This window comes from Rhopalosiphum padi, chromosome 1 (assembly GCF_020882245.1).
Source record: "Rhopalosiphum padi isolate XX-2018 chromosome 1, ASM2088224v1, whole genome shotgun sequence".
Taxonomy (NCBI): Eukaryota; Metazoa; Arthropoda; class Insecta; order Hemiptera; family Aphididae; genus Rhopalosiphum; species Rhopalosiphum padi.
The window spans coordinates 12,244,767-12,266,321 of NC_083597.1; the positions used below are offsets into that span (position 1 = coordinate 12,244,767).

At 29.9% G+C, this 21,555-nt stretch overlaps 2 protein-coding genes across 4 annotated transcripts; one reads left to right on the forward strand and one right to left on the reverse strand.

Annotated features, from left to right (window-relative positions):
• Nucleotides 1-8,560: 8,560 nt before the first annotated feature.
• On the forward strand, nucleotides 8,561-20,766 carry LOC132932287 (protein polybromo-1). 3 transcript variants are annotated; one of them, XM_060998588.1, is made up of 31 exons: nucleotides 8,561-8,728; nucleotides 8,797-8,949; nucleotides 9,711-9,830; nucleotides 9,903-10,028; nucleotides 10,425-10,547; nucleotides 10,679-10,870; nucleotides 11,353-11,612; nucleotides 11,745-11,929; nucleotides 12,007-12,119; nucleotides 12,184-12,282; nucleotides 12,470-12,535; nucleotides 12,594-12,761; nucleotides 12,834-13,001; nucleotides 13,093-13,223; nucleotides 13,310-13,834; nucleotides 13,893-14,072; nucleotides 15,703-15,871; nucleotides 15,952-16,197; nucleotides 16,257-16,433; nucleotides 16,494-16,655; nucleotides 16,737-16,897; nucleotides 17,031-17,200; nucleotides 17,259-17,431; nucleotides 17,489-17,563; nucleotides 17,627-17,908; nucleotides 17,976-18,228; nucleotides 18,301-18,454; nucleotides 18,735-18,826; nucleotides 20,018-20,083; nucleotides 20,173-20,278; nucleotides 20,349-20,766. In XM_060998588.1, exons 2-31 carry the CDS (start codon nucleotides 8,839-8,841, stop codon nucleotides 20,566-20,568), a joined length of 5,073 nt encoding a protein of 1,690 aa, XP_060854571.1. In that variant the 5' UTR covers nucleotides 8,561-8,728; nucleotides 8,797-8,838; the 3' UTR covers nucleotides 20,569-20,766. The 3 variants fall into 3 exon arrangements, with proteins under 3 accessions (XP_060854571.1, XP_060854573.1, XP_060854572.1); XM_060998590.1 differs by lacking the exon at nucleotides 18,735-18,826 and adding an exon at nucleotides 19,804-19,880; XM_060998589.1 differs by having other exon boundaries at nucleotides 8,797-8,943.
• On the reverse strand, nucleotides 20,621-21,308 carry LOC132932290 (succinate dehydrogenase assembly factor 4, mitochondrial-like). The gene is made up of 2 exons (XM_060998596.1): nucleotides 21,013-21,308; nucleotides 20,621-20,950 (listed from the first exon to the last, which is right to left on the reverse strand). The coding sequence occupies exons 1-2, from the start codon at nucleotides 21,149-21,151 to the stop codon at nucleotides 20,781-20,783; spliced, it is 309 nt and encodes a 102-aa protein (XP_060854579.1). The 5' UTR covers nucleotides 21,152-21,308; the 3' UTR covers nucleotides 20,621-20,780.
• Nucleotides 21,309-21,555: the final 247 nt, after the last annotated feature.

The window sequence follows — 21,555 nt, forward strand, 5'->3', positions numbered from 1 at the left end:
TGGCCGTAGAGGTATGTTTTACGGCTATCTTGTCGTATAGCGCTCTACGGACTATGACTGTGGTCTACCTGTAATCATTGGACGCTTGTCGTATGCACTCTAGTACTCTACTACCCAATTGATATCTTTATTATCAACAAATTTTACGTATTTCTGAGAGATATGGCACAAGTATTTGAATATTTATTTATCTTATTTTATTTTATATCGTAGCATTCGTAGCTTGTGTCATGGAAATTCTTAGTAGTAACCACGATCCACGAATGACATAATATAGAAGTTGTATTTTACGAGATTATATTAGGATCGCAACATCACACTACGGTCTACGGCTTAAAAACTGTTGCCACAAAGTTAAAACTATAGGTACTAAGGTACTACAGAGATGCGTTAGTGCGTTACTGCAATAACCACTACATGTTAATTAAATAGGTTGAAGTTGAATACCATATGTATTTAAAGACCTATGTTCTTATAAGACTAAATACCAATTTAATTTAGTTCAATGCAATATGCAAGTGTATTATACACATTTGGGGAGGGGGATTCTTGATTTTTCGGACCATTTTGCAAATTCCTGTCCATCAGTCCCGTTCAACTGCTGCTATAGTGATACACTTTTCGACTTTATCTTGGCGTTGGCTAATCAAACCGCGTCATAAGTGTTTTGCTGAGCGCTTTCGAGGACCATGTAAAATTGTCGAGTCCGGAAAACACTGAGCGCTTAACTGTGTATATTAAGTTGCCTATACAGTAAAACATTTTCTTGATTTCTTTTTACAAATTATATTATAGTTTGTATTTATTGTATTTGTAAATTCTTCTGATTAAATCATGAGCAATGAAATGTTATGTTACTTAACCTTTCTTTTTACTTTTATCTGGGTATGCGCCTCTTATTTTGCTTGCCCTGACTGCACGCCACTGATGCAAGTATATTTCGGGGAGAGGGATTCTTGATTCTTATGACCATTTTGCAAATTCCTGTTCATCCGTCATATTCTACTGCTGCTACAACACTCTTTAGTACCTATATCTAGGGTATGCTTATTTAGTTCTTTTTATATTTTATTCCTTTAAATTTTTCTTTAGTTAAATTTTTAGTACCTATATAATATATTTGTACCCAATGTATTCTTACAAGTAATGTTCTCTTCGATAGTTCGAACTACTAACTATTGAACCTATTCTTCGCCTCTTCTCTTGCAATAAGCTTTGAAAATATTTTAATGATTATATAAGTCCTTAATTTTTAATAATTGATTTATATACTCATAAATAAAAAAATAAAACAGTAATTCATTGTGTAAATATGATTTTCAATTTATTCACATTTTAATAACAAATCAAGGTATATATAAAATTGATAAGGACATAAAGTTTACAGGGTCGTGAATCTCTGCAATCGTTGTGATCTAGAAGTCGTATTTTACGAGATTATAAAACATCGCAGTTGCACACTAACTAGTAACTACTAAGGGACAACAGATGATTTAAAAGCTGTTACCTGAAAGTTGAAACTTTACCACTAGAGATGCGTTACTTACCACAATGTAATTTATACAGATTGAAGTTAAGTACAATGTATATTTTATAGACCTTTAGTCTTATATGACTTAATACCAATTTAGGTCAATTATGCCATATTATGCAAGTGTACTATACATCTACATTTCGGAGAGAAGGGTTCTTGATTCTTATGACCATTTTGCAAATTTCTGTTCATCCGTCATATTTTACTGCTGCTACACAGTGCTTGATTTAGAAAAAAACTAGGAGGGGGACTCAGTGGATGTTGGATGAACGAGCGTTCCACACAAAATTACGCACGGATAAGGTTCTAGATTTTTCTTTTCTTTTTTATTATTACCATTTTAATTATTCTTATTCCTAATCTTATTATTATTATTAATATTACTATTTTTATTATTATTATTAATATTACTATTTTTATTATTATTATAATTATTTTATTCTTATAATAACTTTTATTTAAATTGTGTGTTTATCGGCGATCGCACTATTGGGGTTTCTACGGTTTCTTGTTATCTGTCACATAACACGATACCGGTCCTGTGTAATCGCTAATGAGTCGGGTATAAAAGGCCCAGCGAGACGACCAGCATTGCCATTCACTGTCTGTCCTCTGTCGTAGCAAGACCCACCCCGGGCAGACTTGCGCGATTAGGGAAGGCATCTGGTATATATATTTTTTGATCTTTAACATGTTATGTTGCCTGCACATTACATTGCTTGTATTCGTATTATTAAGAAGTGATTTTATCCATACCTATTCGCAGCTCTAACATTTCCTTAGCTCAAGCTCTGGTATGCCAAACAAAATTCGACCGTGGCCTATAATATAAGTCTGACACCGTTCGGACAGTGCGTCAGTGGTTGGTTTGTTGCATTTGCGCGAACACTGATTGTCACATCTATATTAAATATTTGCGTTAATGCATATTTTATTTTTTCTGTTTCCGTGTTATGCGATAAATAGTCATTCGTAGGAATACATTATTCGTAAGTGTTCAAGTATGTTTCCCAAACGGAACGTATATTCGTAAAACTCCGTTTCCCTGTGCGTTATCGTCATTGTCGACATATGCGCAGAGCTACGGCAGGTTACGTTCCACAGAAATGACAAGTCGCGCGTACGTCGTATCTAGCGAGCATATGGCACAGTTCCAGTGACTCGTCAGAGTTCCGCGTTACGGGTGTATCGCTCTCGTTTGAGCTGCCCGTCTCGTGTGCCGCTGTAATGATCTGACAACGCGTGCGATTCGATTCTGATCCGATTATTCGGTGGCTGTGACGTCGTTGAATGACATACGAATCTGTTCGAAACATTGTACACATTACGAAAACGTTAATTTTTTTTTTGGTAGTGTTTGTAAATTTGAAACGTATAATAATTGTCTATTATACAAGATCTTTTTTAGTAATACATATATCCACGTTAATTTAGTTAAGTTTATTATTTATAAACACCTAGTTATGAATATTTTTTTTCTATAGATTTCCTATAAAAAGTGAGCAATTAACTCAACTGTGGCCAAGGCCAATCGATGTTAAAAGCGAATTAGTGTAAAATTTGTTGAAAAACCACTCATAGATTTGACATCTTCTTCTTTTATATATTATTATAATAAAAATGAAAAATAGTCACGTTCACAATATCTAGGATCGCAGCGGTCGCATAGAAAAAAGGTCTAGGTGTGGTCGCCGCAGCCTACTGATTGATTATATTAATTACCCATTATTATTAACCAATTTTTTTTTTCATAGTCGATACAAATATGCAAATATTATGGTATAGGTTATCGGTTATATATAATATATTTTGCATCAGAAAAAACTGATGATTTACAAATTCACTACATCAGATGTTGCGTAAAATAAAATAAAAAAGAAGGCGGACTCTGTCCCCCCACGACCACTCTCAATTCAAGCCCTGCTGTTACAACACTCTTTAGTATCTATATAATATATCTAGTTGCTTATTTTTCTCAGTCTTCCCGGTGTATTCTTACAAGTAGTGTTGTTCTCGATGGTTCTAACTACTAATTGTTGAACCTATTTTGCTGCCTTTTCTTTTAAATATATCTTGAAATAAGCTTTGAACATTTTTTAACGATTTTATAAGTCGTTAATTTTTAATATTTGATTTATATACTCATAAATAAAATATAATAGACAGTAATTCAATGTGTAAATATGATTTTCAATTTATTCATATTTAAATCACAAAAAAGCTTGCCTAAAAGGCTAACAACATTATACATTTTGATTATAAAAAAAATGTAAACAAATGAAACACAAATTAATTTCAGAAAAAAACTTGCCATAACTTTGCTGTCTGCAAAAATGTAAAATATTTTGATAAGAAATAAATTGCCATATGGGCTAACAATGTATATGAATGAAAAAAGAATTAAATTTTGAAGAAGAACAATATAAGAAACAACGGTAACATGATAATAAAATGAAAACAAAAAAAAAAACGTCGACAGGACGACACGAAATTAGGCAAAGGGGGTATACGAGATGGCGATTCGATGCAAAAAATCAACGTATTATAAGCCACTGGTCGCCTCCGCAACGTTTTCCGACCGGCCCACGAACAGACTAGTGTCACGAGATCGTTTCGCTCGGCCACACGATACGACGACCACTGGACGGCAACGTGAAGCCCGACAGTTTCGGCCGCGGGAGCAATGGTTGACGGCGAGCGGCTAGTGCGCGATGTCGTGCGCGCGTCAGACGGCGACTCTTGGACGAGCGACGGAGACCAAAACGGCACGGGGCGAGCGAAGAATATTTGAGCCTGTGGAATCGGCGGCCACCGGATGGACGCGACCCGGCCGGCTACGGTTCGTCTCGCGACGAAAAAGACAGTGATGCTCTCCCCCTCGCCACTGACGTGTCCCGTTGTCGGCCGCGGTAGCAGCCATGGAATCGCGCGCCGCGGATCCTGCGAAGCGAACAATCTCCACGGGTCCGGCGCCGCTGACGTCCGTGTTCCTAGCTCAAAACAATCGTCACTCACCTGGTGCCAAAAAGTCTCCGCCGCCTTAGTCGTGACGAGTCGTCTCCTGCAGCAGTGCCGCCGTCTGACAAGGTGTACCGCCGGGGCGGGATCGTTGCCCACGTCGGTACCGCTAGCCGTTCGCCGTCGTCAACGTCCACCATCGTTCCGCACACGAACCGAAAGCTGTCGCGCGCCCGCCGAACCGCCGTAGTGAACGACCGCATCAAAGACCGAACTCGCGACACCCGCCCGCCCGCGAGTGGCCGGAAAACGTGCTCGGGCGACATACCGTCGCGCACCGTCCGTGCTCTGTCTCGTATCCCCCCCCCTCTTACCTGATTTCGAAACCGCCGTCCTGCCGACGTATTCGGAGGCGGGAGGAGAGGTGGTGCCTGCAGTAGCACAAACGCAGAGCGGAGCGTTTGATCACTTTGATCCGTTGCCACGCAGATGCGAAATAACGCCTTCTGCGGAGCAACGGATCGACGCTGACGCTTTCGTCAGTCACCGCCGCGTGCGGATCAGGCAAACCTGCCAGGACACTCACCTTCTCGCCCAACTCTCGGATCACCACCGGGCAGTCCACGTCATCGCTCCCTATGTACTGTGATGGCGGTGGAACGTCTTCGGCCAACTCCGCGGTATCTTGCAAATCCGGTGTATTGATCACGTCTCCGTCCGTACCGATTTGCAAAATCTCCACGACTATATTGTCTGACATATAAGTGTTGGTGTCATCTCCGCCGCAGTTACTCTCCATCCTTTGCACGATCATCGTTTTAATGACGTTTAATGCGCGTATCACGTGCAACGATATGTCGTACTCGTCGACTACGTCGAGTCCGTCGTTGACCAACTCGAATTTTACAAAACAAACAGACGTGTAAAGTGCCATTACGAGACGTGTTTGATATTAATAACGATGTGAACAAATTAGTTACGACGTTTTTAACGTGTGGGACTGATGGGAGGCAAGCGAGCTCGGGATATATGTTTCGTCCATTATCGGCGCCGGAATTTCGATCATTTCCCTGACGACGGGTATTGCGAAGTGTTTATTACTAGCCAGTGAGTATCTAATCGGTCAGTATAGATATAATATTTTAATACGACGATTTCGATTTGTTATGTACTTTTAGGTGTGTTAATCTTTAATTATAATAATATTTCATTTCTCTCAATTGAACTATATACATACATGGAAAAATTTTAAATAACACTACCCAGACCAACTTAACAAACTTTAACTTAAGTAGTTATGTAAAGTCAGTGAGTTTAATATATTATACGCGTTCCTACGTCGGATATTCCCACGGAATATACAATGACAAATATATAGTCTATATAATTATATCATCTGTGAACTATTTTCCGATCAATTGATTAGCAACGAAAATACAACATCATGACAACGAGAATGTTTGGTCGTCGTTGTTTATTTAGCAGTTTTAAATTTCGAAAAATTGCCGACAATTTTTAATTTCTTAACCTAATATGTTTATGACGTAGATGATTTCGTGATTATTATTTTACTTTTATCTTTTCATTTAATAACTCATATATTATATAATACAACCGTCAAATATAATATAATAATTCACGTTCATGGAGATCTATCAATTCACCGTATTATAATATTATTCTTAATTGAACCAACCACATATCGTTCGTGTTTCACTTTGGAACACCAAACTGTTTACACTACTAATGTCTTGTATTCTATTATATAGGTAATAATATATCTTAGGTGTAGTATTTTACTACACAGCATGCAGGTCTGTAGACCACGAACACTCATTCTTTTGTCCGTTTGTAAAATTTACGAGTGTCGACGACGTGCAAAAGTTTACCTACACCACTGTACCACGATATTCAATCGATGCGCCTTTACTTGAAGCTATACATTAACATCGCAATATAACATGGGTCACCAATTAATATTTTTGAAGGGCCACATTAGGAATCTGAAAATTTTTCGTGGGCCATAAAACTTCTAAGTAGATATATTCACATTATTTAAAAATCAATAATATTTAACAAAATTAATAATTTACAACAATAATACATATAATGTCGTAATATTGAACATAACATTATGATTTACGATTGCAGGTTTCATTCGGCTGTTTTAGTCTAACACAAAGTTATACAGATCTAGTCCGACACGCGTAACGGATATCATTTCATGTGTAGGTCTGAATTTTTTTGTCTACAGTGATTAGATCGGGTGTCACAATAATTCAAAATTTGCCAATAATACGTGTTTAAAACGTCTACGCGTGATATATACCCGAAAGTCATATAAATATATAATAACTATGAAAATCAGTAAAAATGGTTTTGCGGACGAATGTGTAATAGCTACAGTGCAGGCTAATTCCGCTCAGACGTTAAATTAGTTTAAGTAAAATAGTAGTAAAACTAACTTGTATAATTTTATCAATTAGGTAGTTAAAATGTTAGATGATCATAACAATAAAAAAGAAAAAGTAAATATCTTTTACGATTTTTTTTTGTCATAGTTGTTTTTAATAATAATTTATTTTCATAATATATGTCATACGTTTTAAATATTTTTAATTAATATTTATTGGGAAAACTAATAACCACTCAAAATATTGAGTATTGTTTATTTTTGCAAATTAAGTAAAATATTTTACATAAGTTATTTCTTTACCTGTATAAATATACATATATATTTTTTTACATCTATTTGAAATTTTGAAATTCAAATTTTTAAAGAATTCGTACATAAACTACAAGTATTTTGCAGTATAAATGTCAGTTTCTATAGATAAAGTATGAATATTTAATACATGTTCGTTATAAATAGTTCATACGGCCATACTGGAACTAAAAAGTCTAAAGAATATACAAACACATTTATTTTTTATATATATTCATAATTAAAATATGGACAAAATTACGAATTTTAATAATGGATAACGATGTTATAGGTATGTTATGTTATTCTTATATATTTTTTTGTAATTCAACAAAATAAACATTATTCAAACATTATTCCCGGAAACTTAAAACATTTTGTACATCATAAATTTTAGCGTAGGTAATGAATTTTTAAAATATTATGTAGATTTATTTTAAGATATTATCTATTTATACTATGACCTTATTCACACTATTTTACGGTATTTACAGTTAGGTATTATTAACTCGAAAGTAAATATCATAATATTATAATAGGTAAATGCAATGTTTTCGGAAAAATGTAATCAACCTACCGATTATAAAGTCCTCTTCTATGTAGTGTGAAAATTGAGTAAATTTAAAAATAGAAATCTGTTTTTCTATAGAATTTAATTATCATGTTGATACTTACATATGGCACAACAATTAAAATTGCCTATATAAACCTCCTTAAAGATTGGATATTATGTGACTAACTCTAAGAACGCTCCATTCGCCCGCGTTGTCTTTACACACAACACACATACAACAATCATTTATTGTACAAAATATTTGTGATTAATAGAACTATTTTAGTATGGTTTGCTTTAAAATCAGAGTGTATTTAACTTATTATCTAAGTCAGGTTGGGTTTTATTTGATGTTTTAATTTTTAATCAATGATACGAGTATAAAAAATACTACAAATTAAAAATGTTCATTTATAACTTAAAAACACGGACTAAGATATCTTAGTCCGTGCTTAAAAATAAAAGTATTGTAAAAAGCAAACTTATGAGCACAGATAATGTTATGATCTTTAACTTTGATAATAGCTAAATTTACTCTACTATCAAAGTTGACAATACTAAATAGTAAATTAGTTCAACCGAATGCAAATTTGCCATGTTCTGTGTTTTTATGATGGATTTACCTACATATCCAACAATTATTATATAGTGCAGTACTGCAGTGTCAAAGTTGCAGCCATGATAAAGGAATTATCATGATTTATCATGGAAGAAACAACAATCACACTTATAACCAATGGTAGGCTTTTATTTTGTAAACAATATTGAATAATCAATAAAAATTGTTATCACTATTATTTTAGTGTTTATACTTGGATTTAGCAGGCTGCATCAGCCGCACTAATGCACTATATAGTGCACAACCGAAATGTGTTTGGTTTTTTTCATTGCTTAGTTTATTAAACAATTTATTTTTATTCCGTTATTTTGACTATTTTTCATTATAAATATCCGGTTACAATACTTGGTGTACCGAAGGGTAAGTACAAACTGGTATACATAAACTGTGGAGTATTCATGAATGTTTAATTCATGTGTATGTTCTAGGACGTCTTTTTCTAACATCCACGGTAGAAAACAGTTTAAATAATGAATCGACGCAGGAGAGCGTCATCAATTGCTAGTCGTGCAACTGATGACGAAGTAGAAAGTTCACCAGTTGAGCACATACGCAAGAAAAGACGAGTGGATCCGGTATATGTAATTTCGAATAGAAAATTTTATATCATACGAATATGTAGATGTAAAATAGATAATAATATAAACTTAGACATGGATTGAATAAAACAATTACATGTCTTAGATTAGTTGATTACTAATATATTTATTAATAGATGAACCTACAATTTTTTGATTCAGCTGTCATGAAAATATAGAAAAAAAATGGAGATCTCGATTGTGTTTAATTACCTAATTTAACTTTATTTTCATATTATTTACTTAAATATATTATACTATATTTCATTTCATATCATTAACATAAATTAATTATAATAATTATTATAAATATTTGTCAGTCGATACTTAGTAATGTGTCAATTCATTTTTGAACTAAAGATTTTCATTTAAATTAAATAATTTATTAAGAGATATATGTTGTAGAGATTTTCATACTATGTAAATACACTAAAGTAATTAGAAACAATTTATTATTTTATGAAAGAAAATATAATATGTATTATAATTTTTAATATAAATTCAAAACTGTGTGGTTTTTTAATACAGCAAAGTGTAATCAAATTATTAGATTTATAGCTACAATATGTCTTATCTATAATACTAATTAAAAGATCTGGCTTATTAAAATAAGAATTTTTCTAACTATTGTTTTTAAATTTGATTACTACTACTATAACTATTGATTATATACAATCGTTTTATATCCATTTTTTTCATAATTTATTTAAAAATTGTAAAGGTTATAATTAGTAACACATTCAATCGATGTGGTTATGTTGTAGGTGGACATAGTTCAATCAGTGTATGATACTATAAGAAATTTTAAAAAAGAAGATGGCATGCTATTATGTGATAGTTTTATTAGAGCACCAAAAAGAAGACAAGAACCAACATATTATGATGTAACAAACTTATTATTCTTATTTATTATTGATAATTATGTACATTTTATATTTTTTATTTCAATTTTACAGGTTGTTTCTAATCCAATAGATTTGATAAAGATTCAACAGAAAATTAAAACAGATGAATATGACGATGTTGATGATTTACAAGCTGATTTGGAACTTCTTACAAATAATGCCAAGTCGTTTTATAAGGTAATTATTTTTACATATTTTAGGTTCTATACTCAGGTGATAACTAATGGCATATATATTACATTTAAATTTTCTTCATTGATTATAGCTTATTCGTTTTAAACAAAATATTGACTGATGGAAACAGAATTATATATGCAATGTTTTAAATAGCATTTAATATTTTATATGTATTTATATTAAATATTTGTTAGAACAAAATTTGTCATAAATTATAATATTGAACTCAAGCACTCAATACAAAAGTTAATAGTATATACAAAATTTGCCTTGTATTTTATGCTATTGGAGTTTATTTAATCAAATAAATTAAGAAATACCTAATTATAATCAATTATAAATTATTTTTATTTCAATATAAACTAAGTATGTTAAAAGTCAATATAATATTTTCAGAAAAATTCTCAAGAGTATAAAGATGCAGTTGAATTGTGGGATGTATTTTTAGCAACCAAAAATAATATTTTAGAAAGAGAAGGAACACCTAAAGAAAAACTTGTTATCCGTGTAGGAAAACTAGTAAGTTAATTATAAATTTTTTGTTTAGTATGTTGAATATATTAGCTTTTACTTTAAACAAAAAGGCAAATTAAGTATATATCTCAAAGGTTTAAATGTTGGTATATAATTAATTTAAATTTTATCATTAGGGGAAAAGAGGTGGATCAGCAGCCTCAATGTCAAAATCTGAACAGACTGATGAAGAAGAGAGTAATTCTTCAGTTGTAGGTGGAGATGATGAATTAGCCATGTGTGAAGACTTATTTACTGCTGTTATGTCTGCTACAGATAATGAGAATCGATTATTGTCAGCAGCATTTCAACTCTTGCCTTCTAAAAAAGTAATCAAATTTTATTTACTGTGAAAAATTATATGTTTGAGTTTAGAATAATGTAGTTAGTGTAACTATAGGTCATTAAGTTTTTAAAGTTTTTTAGTAATTACTAAAAATCTTAGGATAAACAAGACAATATTTTCATTTAAAAATATCTATTAGTCCAGCTTTAAACATAATTTTTTATACTCCGTACCACGAGAGAATACTTACTGTTCGCGCATCCAAATTATCGTGCTCTGTCGTTTCGAGGCCACATTTCTCCCACCATACCACAAGAAAATACATACGGCCATGTAACCGACTAGTTCCGATAGTGAACAAGTTGTTTTGGCTTGAGATTATTTAGTAGAGGGAGGACACTCGTGTGCGAAAAACAACGAGTTTCGGTCGGCTGCCGTATGTGTTCTCTCGTGGTACAGAGTATAGTATTTAATTTTAAGTTTAAATTTTGTTTAAATATTTTATTATTTTTTCTTTATATTTAGCGTTATCCAAATTATTATGAAGTAATTGAAAATCCAATTGATTTGCGATCTATTGCTCGTAAGATACAAGATGGAAAATATGCAAATTTAGCTGAAATGGAACGAGAATTATTGATAATGACTAAAAATGCATGTTTATTCAATGAACCTGGTTCACAAATATATAAAGATGCTAAAACGTTAAAAAAAGTAATTACTAGTAAAAAGATAGAAGTAGATCATGGAAAATATGCACCAAGCAAAAGTAGTGAAAGAATAAGGTAAATTATTTCATTTAATAAATTAATATTTATAGTTATTTGAATTATTTTATCTTCTATAATATTTTGCTTTTATTATATTCATTATTTTCATTTTCATTTTTTTTAATAATGAATTATGTAATTGTTAAGGGCCAAACGTATGAGAGGTAGTCAAACATCAATGTCAGCTGTAACTGCTGCTTTACAATCTGAAGATGAGGAAGATTCAGACCTGGATGAAGATACTGTGACTGATAGCCAAAGTAATGCTGATGGCCCTGATAATCCTAGGTGGCAGTTATATAATGCTGTTCGTTCTGCCACTGGGTTACAAGGTAACAAATTTGATATTTAAATTTTAAATATTTATTGTTATAACTAATGAAGCATTTACTTGAAATGTTCAATTTAGGAAATTTACTAAGTGATTCATTCTGGAAATTACCATCCAAACGGTACTATCCTAATTACTATCATGAAATTAGAAACCCACTTTCATTAATGCAAATTGGCAAAAAATTAAAAGTAATTTATAAAAATATCTAATTTATTTCATATTAATTAATAATTAAATTATATGCTTGCTTAGAATGGTGACTATGGTACAGTCAGTGAAGTGGCTGGGGATATGAATGTGATGTTAGAAAATGCAAAAAAATATTTCACCCCAGACACAAAACAGTACAAGGTAATTATTAATTAATATATAGTAACTTGGTATAATTATTATAATTATAAAAATGAATATGAAGAAAAATTTCTTAAAATACATATTTGTTTTATATTTTTATGTATTAAAAATTATTTATGCTATTTAAAGAAAAATAATTTTTATTGATATTGTTATTTATATAAATTGTTTGCTTTATTTTTAGGATGCTGTAAAATTACAAAAGGTTATGCAAACTAAGGCTCAAGAATTGTTAGATTTAGGGCATCAAGTATGTACTATCATAGTATATGTTATAAAAAAATCTTTATAACCTTTTATTTTTCTAGTATTCTGATAGTGAAGATGATTCTGCTGATGACGATTTACAATCAACATCTCGAACATCTAAAAAGTTTGCTAGATCACCACGATGTCTTACCCGTGGAAAATACTTGAATAATATTCCTTTAAAGAGACGTTTGTATGCTTTGTGCAAATGTCTTATGGATTATACGGTATGAGCGATATTCAATTGTTAAAAAAAATGTAATTGCTTGACTTAAATATGGTTTATATTTATTTAATAGACTGAACACGGCCGTGTACCTATGTTAATGTTTATGGAAAGACCATCTAAAAAACTTTACCCTGCTTATTACAAAGTTATAGCCGAACCAATTGATATGCTGACAATTGAAGAAAAGATAAAACAAGAAAAATACAAAAGTGAAGATGAAATAATACAAGACTTTAAAGTAATCTTTTTAAATAAATATAGAGTTTTTATTACAGCTGTAAAAACCATAATGTTCTTAATTATATATATTTATATTTTGTTTGCTTTAGTTAATGTTTGATAATTGTCGTCAATTTAATGAAGAAGGATCACTTATTTATGAGGATGCAAATACATTAGAAAAAGTATTATTGGATCGTTCAAAAGAATTGGGACCTGTTTTGACCAAACCTAACAAAATGTAAGTTATATTATATTAATTTACTTTGAACAAATTTATTTTTAAAATATTAATACAATTAAAATAATATTATATTGTAATATCAGTGTTTCAAGTTCTTTGTTGAAATTCCGAAAATCCCAACTTCCTCAAGCAACTTTACAAAAAATGCGTACATTGTTCAACACAATCAAAGATTTTAAAGATCAAAAAGGTCGTTTATTATCTATTATTTTTATGAAACTACCTTCCAAAAGTGAATATCCAGACTATTATGAAGTGATAAAAAAACCTATTAATTTGGAAGTTATATCTCAAAAGTTGAAGAATAATTTATACGAAAGCCTTGATGATTTAGCTGCAGATTTTGTGTTGATGTTTGACAATGCTTGTAAATATAATGAACCAGATTCTCAAATTTACAAAGATGCATTGACTTTACAAAGACTCACATTGCAAACAAAATTACAATTAAGAGCAGATGAAGATAGTACACCTGATGTACAAAGTGCAGTACAGGAATTGTTGACTTCATTATTTGCTAGTGTATATAATCACCAAGACGAGGAAGGTCGATGTTTTTCTGATTCTATGGCAGAACTACCTGAACATGATGATATTGATGGCAACAAGTAAATTTAACAATAATTTTGATTATATTTCAATAATTAAATTTAAAAATTTATTTAGGGTAAGAGGCTTATCTCTAGATCTGATTAAACGAAGATTAGATGGTAATCAGTATAAACGATTAGATACTTTCCAAGAGGATTTATTTGCTTGTTTGGAACGTGCCCGCCAACTTTCGCGGACAGATTCACAAGTATTTGAAGATTCTATTGAATTACAGTCATATTTCATTAGACAAAGGTTTGTTTGCTCATTTTTTTATTTACTGCTTGAATCATGGGTTCCTAACTAGCATGTTGCAAACTTAAATTGATAGTGCAGTAAAATTATTTCAAATATAAACCAATTATATATATTTTTCACAATTTAAAAATAATGTTTTTATGAAAGATATAACGTGTGTATTTAATGCATTAATTAATATATTTTGTTATATAATATATTATTGTTTGGTCATGTATAGCTAAAGAAAATCATAGTTATAAAATATAAGTATAAATATACGGTATACCACAATAGACTGCCTCTGAATTCTTAAAATTTATTTTAGGGCGCTGTGAGTTAAAAATGGTTGTGAATCTTTGACTTCAGCAGTTAAGTCTAAAATAGAATAAACTAATAATTAGGGTTCGGAGTTATATGCTCTAAAAACCTTAAAAATATGCATTCATGCCCTTATTTTGTAGAAATATATCCTTGAAACTAAAAAATATGCTAAAAAAATCTTAAATTTAATTATTTATAATATCTTAAGATAAAATTATTTTATATTATAATAAATTTTCAATAGTGATGTTGCATATTATAATTTTAATCTGAAAAGGCAATAACGAAAATATTTCTTTTTTTTTATAAATTCAAGATGTGGTTAAATGAAAATAAATACGTACCAATAGCAAATTGTATTGACTGTAAATATAACTAAATACTTTATTTAATTAATATAATCAAAATATTACATATTATGCATTCAAAAATTGTCTATATGTAAAGAAAAATCTTAAAATATTGAAATATGCTGTACGTGTCGGAAAAACATATAAATGCATATAAATCCGGGCTCTACTAATAACATAGTTTTTACTATTGTGATTTGTTTAAAATACCAGTAATTTCATTTTGATTGTATACTTTAATACTCGTAATTTAATAACTTGATCCCAATTACCTGACAGTGAAATATTTGGGTTTGATGTTTGATAGATGTCTAACTTACTTGGGTTCAGCATTTAAAAAAATAAGAAAATCAGTCAATTTTAGACTATCCTAGCTCTATCTGTTTCTTTCTCCACCTTTAACAAATCATTTATAAAGTTATCATAAAATTAGTGTAGTGGAAGTGGAAATTGGGCTTTGACAAATATTTAATCTAAGCAGATTAGCCTTCACAGGTAATACATTTACCCTCTTCAAATTTTTTTGGCTCCACAATTTATCAAAAACAATTATTTCCCTAATGACTTAAAAATTCCAACAGTTTCACAGTTAATCAAATTATACTACCCTTTATTTAATTTTTAGTTATCCCACTTATTAAGTGGATACTCTTAATCCTCCATCAAAATCCCAGATAATCCTTATTAAACTTCATGTGGTTAAATTGGTTTTTTTCTTTTCCAAAATATAAATTTAGAAATTCCAATAAAGCCTAATCTGAACATTAATCTTATTCCTTGTTGTTGCACTAATTATTATAAAATATAATAAAATCATAGTTTGTTACACAATATTTACAAGTTTAAATTTCTCTTTCTCATTTTATACATATATACTACAATCACTGCATTTTGATTCTTGAGCTGTTTAAATAATAATACATATTAAATAAATAAACTATGTATAAGTATATTTATATGTCAATAAATTATAGAGATGAAGTATGTCGTAATGGAGATTTGTTAAACTCGCCTGCTTTAAATTATTCTCTATTGGATTTATCGTTATCAGTAAATGATATGAGAGAAAGAAAGATGGCTGAAGAATCTATAAGTGGTAATCCAGAAGAGGATGAAATTAAAACAGAAGATAATGCCTTAGAAGTATAAATTAAATTTTTATTTTTAGTATAGATATATTTGATTTATTTTTTTTTAATTTTATTCTAATTCTTATATTTAAGGAGCAAGAAGAGAATACACCACCACATATTGCTGGCACTGCAGATGATTCGGTTTGTGTTAATCATTTAGTTTATAGAGTTGGCGATTTTGTTTATGCAGAACCTCAAGAACGAGGTCAAGAACTGATGATATTAAATATTCAACGATTATGGACTAATCAAGAATCACAACAAATGTTGTATGGAAATCATTTTTATAGACCTAGTGAAACTTATCATTTATCAACTCGAAAATTTTTAGAAAAGGTTTGTGGTTTTTATTTTAATCAAAAATTATAATTTAATAATACTTGATTTATTTTTAGGAGGTTTTTAAGACTGATTTAAATATTACAATACCAGTTAGTCGAATTAAAGGTCGTTGTGCTGTTGTAAGTGTTAAAGATTATTTCCGCTATCAACCAAAAGGATTTGATGAAAAAGATGTATATGTATGTGAATCTAGATACTCATCTAGATGTAGAAATTTCAAAAAAATCAAGGTAAATACAATACGGCTAGTATTCTTGAAATTGAGTTAGTAAATTATGTAAATATTTTAGAATTGGGCCTTAAGCTTAACTGCCCCATGGAAATTAGTTGAAAGAGATGAACCTTTGGACCCTAAACGTGTAATGTCTGTATTCCGTGACCGCGTAGAAAAACATAAAGAAGAAATAGCAGAACTTGAAGAACACGAAAAAATAATTGAAAAAGAAAAACCAGTTAGTATTTTTACTTTGAATTATAATATATATACTTTGTTATATAAGTTTCTGTAAACATAATTTTGTTTTGTTAAACAGAATGTAATAATACAAAATCCTCCTGGGGTTATTGATGATGGAAATGTTTACTATGAACAATACAACACTCATGTAGGTATACTCAAACCAGGCGATTTTGTTTATGTAAAAAATGATCAAAATCAGATAGTCCAAGTTGATAAAATTTGGGTTAATAAGCAGTAAGTATATTTTAAATAAACAGAAATTAAATAAGCCTAAAGGCCGGCCTACATATTTGTACAAGTAGCCTTATGCTATAAATTAACTATATCAATTATAAAATAAATTTATTGATATGTTTTTAATTTTCAGAGGAGCGTTTGTTTTCGGTCCAGTATTACTAACTCCCATAGATCTTCCAAATTTTTCTGGTAGACAATTCTTTAAACAGGAAGTTTTGTTAACTAATAATGAGGAAACAGTATTAATATTAAAAATCACAGGAAAATGTTCTGTGTTAGAACATGCCGAATATATATCATGTAAATATAATAAATTATTTCTTAAATTACATATTTTATTTTTATGTTTATTTTATAGGTCGTCCAGCAGAAATAGCTGAAGATGATGTTTATCTTTGTGAATCAATTTATGATGAATCTACTAAACAAATAAAAGAATTGCCAAAAGATGGATTAAAAAAATATACTCATTCTCCAGCTGTAAATCAAGATGAGTTTTATTTCTTTAGGAGACTCATTCATCCAGTAAAAGTAAGTAACTTTATTAAAAAATGTTATTAATTCTTATTAAATATAATTATTTTCTAGGTTGGAGCTACTGAAAACAATACTCAATCAAGTGATGCCAAAACTGTATACAACCAACATTATGATTCTGTATCTGTAAGATCAATATAATGATTTATTTTTGTATTTTATTAAATATTATCTTCATTATGATTATAGAATGTTAGTTCTCCAGCTATGCCAAAACTAGAACCAGCTGATACAATGACAGAAGATTCAATGGATGGGGGTCCACCATCTGTCAGTTCTTCTGACTTGGGTGAACGTACATTGAATACTTCAATAATCATGTCTACTCCAACATCATCTAGGAAAAAGAACCCTAATCATAAAAAACTTGTCACTGGTTATATATTATACACAAGCGATGTTCGAAAAGCTATTGTACAAAATAATCCAGATCGTAGTTTTGGTGAAGTTAGTCGTATTGTCGGAAATGAAGTAAATTATATTTAATAAATATCACAATGAAATCATCAATTAATTTCCTAATGCTTTGAAATTACAGTGGCGTAATTTATCACAGACAGAAAAAATGGCATATGAAGAACGTGCAAATAGATTAAATGAAGAAAATTATCCACAATGGCGTCAACAGGCACACCAAGCACCACCTCCTCCAGAAGGTTCTGATCTAATTTGGGAATGTGGTTGGGACAATTGTGATTGGCAATTTGAAGATCAGTCAGATTGTTTAGATCATGCTGTAGCTGATCAATATGGACACGTGCAGACATTCTTTGCAGCAATTCCTCCCAGTGGTATATATTTTCTTTTATAAAGTAATTTAAATATTTATCTATTTTTATTATGTAATTTTTTTATTTAACAAGAAATTGAATTTCAATGTCAGTGGAGAGGATGTCTTAGAGTTAAAAAGACTGGTATTGCTCCATTTCCAAGTTTACATCGTCTAGTTAGACATGTAAAAGAAGTGCATATACTTAAAAATCCTGGGAAACCAGTACCGTTATCAGAACGCAACAAGTAAATATAATTTATATTTTTTATGCTTAGAGTGATTATATATTATATTATATTATATATATAGTGATATTATATTACTTATATATAATGTGGTATTCACTAAGATGAACTAGCAATATTTTTTGAAAATATTAGATTGATTAATGGGATTTTATGCTCAAATTATATTTGATTAGAAAATAATTTTCAATATAAATATATTTTTTGAAACATCAATTGAATTTAATATTTTAAGTACTCTATTTATTGTGTACTATCAACAATCATACTTTAATTTCAGAAATTTAATGTCGAGCACTCGCTCAGTCATTACTACCACTTCTGTTTTATCTGTGTCATCTGTATCTCCACCTCCAGTGGAAAATTCGAATGGTCTGTTTTTTCTTCAAAATTTAGTTTATATTTATTTTAGCATGGCCATAATTTTTATTAAAAAATAATTAATTAGTATTGAAATGTTTTGTTTTATGTTTTCTCGTTTTTCTTCTTTTTTTTTAATAGAATTGGTGTTAGTAGTTGTTTAGTTATTTGAATTCATTTACAATTTTAATTATACAGTTTATACTTAAAAACTATTATCTTTGTCTTTAATAGGAAAAAGTATAAGCAATTTTTATTTTAAACGGCTGATATTACATTTTATTTGATTTGGCAGTTTGTATTAGTATTTTATTTATTTGTTAGTTTGAAAAATTAGTAATGAATTTTTATCATTTTTTAATGTATATTATAGCTCTGCACAGGCCCATTGTTAATATCCTCCTTTTACTTTTTAAATGTTAAGTCTGATATATTTTACTTCCATATTTTCAGTCATAAAAATTCATTATATTCCCATATTCCCATCTTTCTAAAACCTAATTTTTATTTTGCTAGATTAATAATTTTATTTCACTGCTAGCAAAAAAAAAAAAAATAGGAATTCATGTTCTGGAATTTATTTAATTTTAAGTTTGATTTGGCTCACATTATAAAATGTAGTGTTAGGTTTGGCTCAGCCATTTTTAATAATTATTTATGGTTTTGCCTGGCCTAAACAATCAACACAGTGTGCAAAGATGTGTCAATCCATCCTAAAAGAGCTCTAATATATATATAATGTAGTATTATACGTTCATATATTCATGGTATTTTGTTTAATAGCACATTAATTTTCTACTAAAGATTTTTATAATTAAAAAAAATGTTTTCAACTAGTTCAAGTGACAAGTTATATATATATATATTTTTTTTTAATGTCTTAAAACTCTAGAAGTGACTAGGATTATTAATGTTGCGTATTAAACAAATCAACTTGTATTAGCATGTTGTGTGTGGCTTTTTTAAGTTGAATTTAAACCGCTTTATAGAAATGTTGTACTGTCGACACGTTTGAAAAAAGAACAAATGGCTCAACCAATACCACAACAGTTTGCAAATCAACCTAGTAAGTCTTTGCCACAAAATAAATATTTATAAGCTTTTTTGAAGTAGTAAATTTATTACAAGAAAGAAGTATGTAATAAATAGAAAAAAGAACCATTTATTTAACCATTAAAATATAACACGTTTTTTTATGTATAGTTGGTGGAGCTGTCAATGTTTTAAATCAGATAAATAGGAATACTCCTTCGCCCATGTCTCAAAATGGTATTTATACTTGTAATAAGTATTTTATAGACAGTATAAATCTTAAATATAATATATATATTTTTTTAATGATATTAACATTGTTTTAGGTTCGGCGAGTAATAATAGCATTACTATTAGCAAACATCCTGAGCCACTATTTGTAACTGTGCCACCAAGACCTACTAGAGTATTTCATTCTGAAGCTTATATCAAGTAATTAAAATTTAAACACTACTAAATTTTTATTTCAGTGCTTATATTATTTTCTTTTTATATTTTTCAGATATATTGAGAGTTTAAATCTGGAAAGCAAATCCAATTGGGAACGTCAATTGATTGCTACACAAGAAAATACCAAAGGACCAGATGATCCAAATTCGCTTCCAGCCATACAATGGTTGGGAAAAGGAATTGGTAACCATGGAAATGTTTTAAACGCTTTGTGGGCACTAAGAAATTTTATGATGAAAGATGCCATGGGTCTTTCAAAAACAGATGAATAAGTTACTGATTTTTGATATAATTTATAAACAAATACTGTTTTGTCAAACTCACTTAGTATTAGAAAGTTTTTTTTTATTAACATAAACTATTCATCAAGAAGCAAAATGCATTAGTTTTTTTTTACTATTATCTTAAAAATATAATTTACAATTTACCTACTATAGATATTTAATTATAAATAAATGATTTATATTATACATGTGTATTGAATTTAAAAATCCGTCACTCTTCCTTTTCTCTCCCAATCGCCATATCTAGTTGGTTCAGGTCCTTTTGGGCCATTTTTTTCCCCTGTTGCTGGATTACGACCTTCAGGCCATTCTTTCAAAGGCTCTTTTTCTTGAAATGGATGTTTACCAGCTTCAATTTCATCTAATTTTCCTTTAATAACAATAAGTAAAAGTTATAACTTATAGCTTATCTTAGTTGTTATTTTACATTACCGATTGGTGTTTTCATTTTAATTACTTCTTTTAAATCTTTTTTGGAATCTGTGGATTTATATTTATTTAGCTGTATTGTACATTGTTTGATTGACAAGCGTACTGTAGATGTTTGTCGGAATATATTCATCGAATACATGATACTAATTATAATAAATAAGTGTTTTAATGTTGTTGGCTGGTAGTTAAATCAAAGTAAAGTTTTCAAATGTCGAGCTTATTATAGTTATTAGTTATATCATATAGTTACAAGTTCGAAGTTTACAACACATTACACAATTAAGTAATTACAATCTGAATCTATCTATACCCTATGGTATTTTTTATCATGACTGATTACAATTCACTATCTTAAACCTAGAGTTTTAAACCGAGGTCGCTACTCAATAACCATAGACATATGAGATAAATATATTTATATTTATATATCATAGCTAAATATACTTACTGATTATACTATATTTAGCCATGGTTTGTTACTTATCTACATTTCCCGTTCTTGTAACCACGATTTAAGATATCTTGAATCATAGAATATTATGT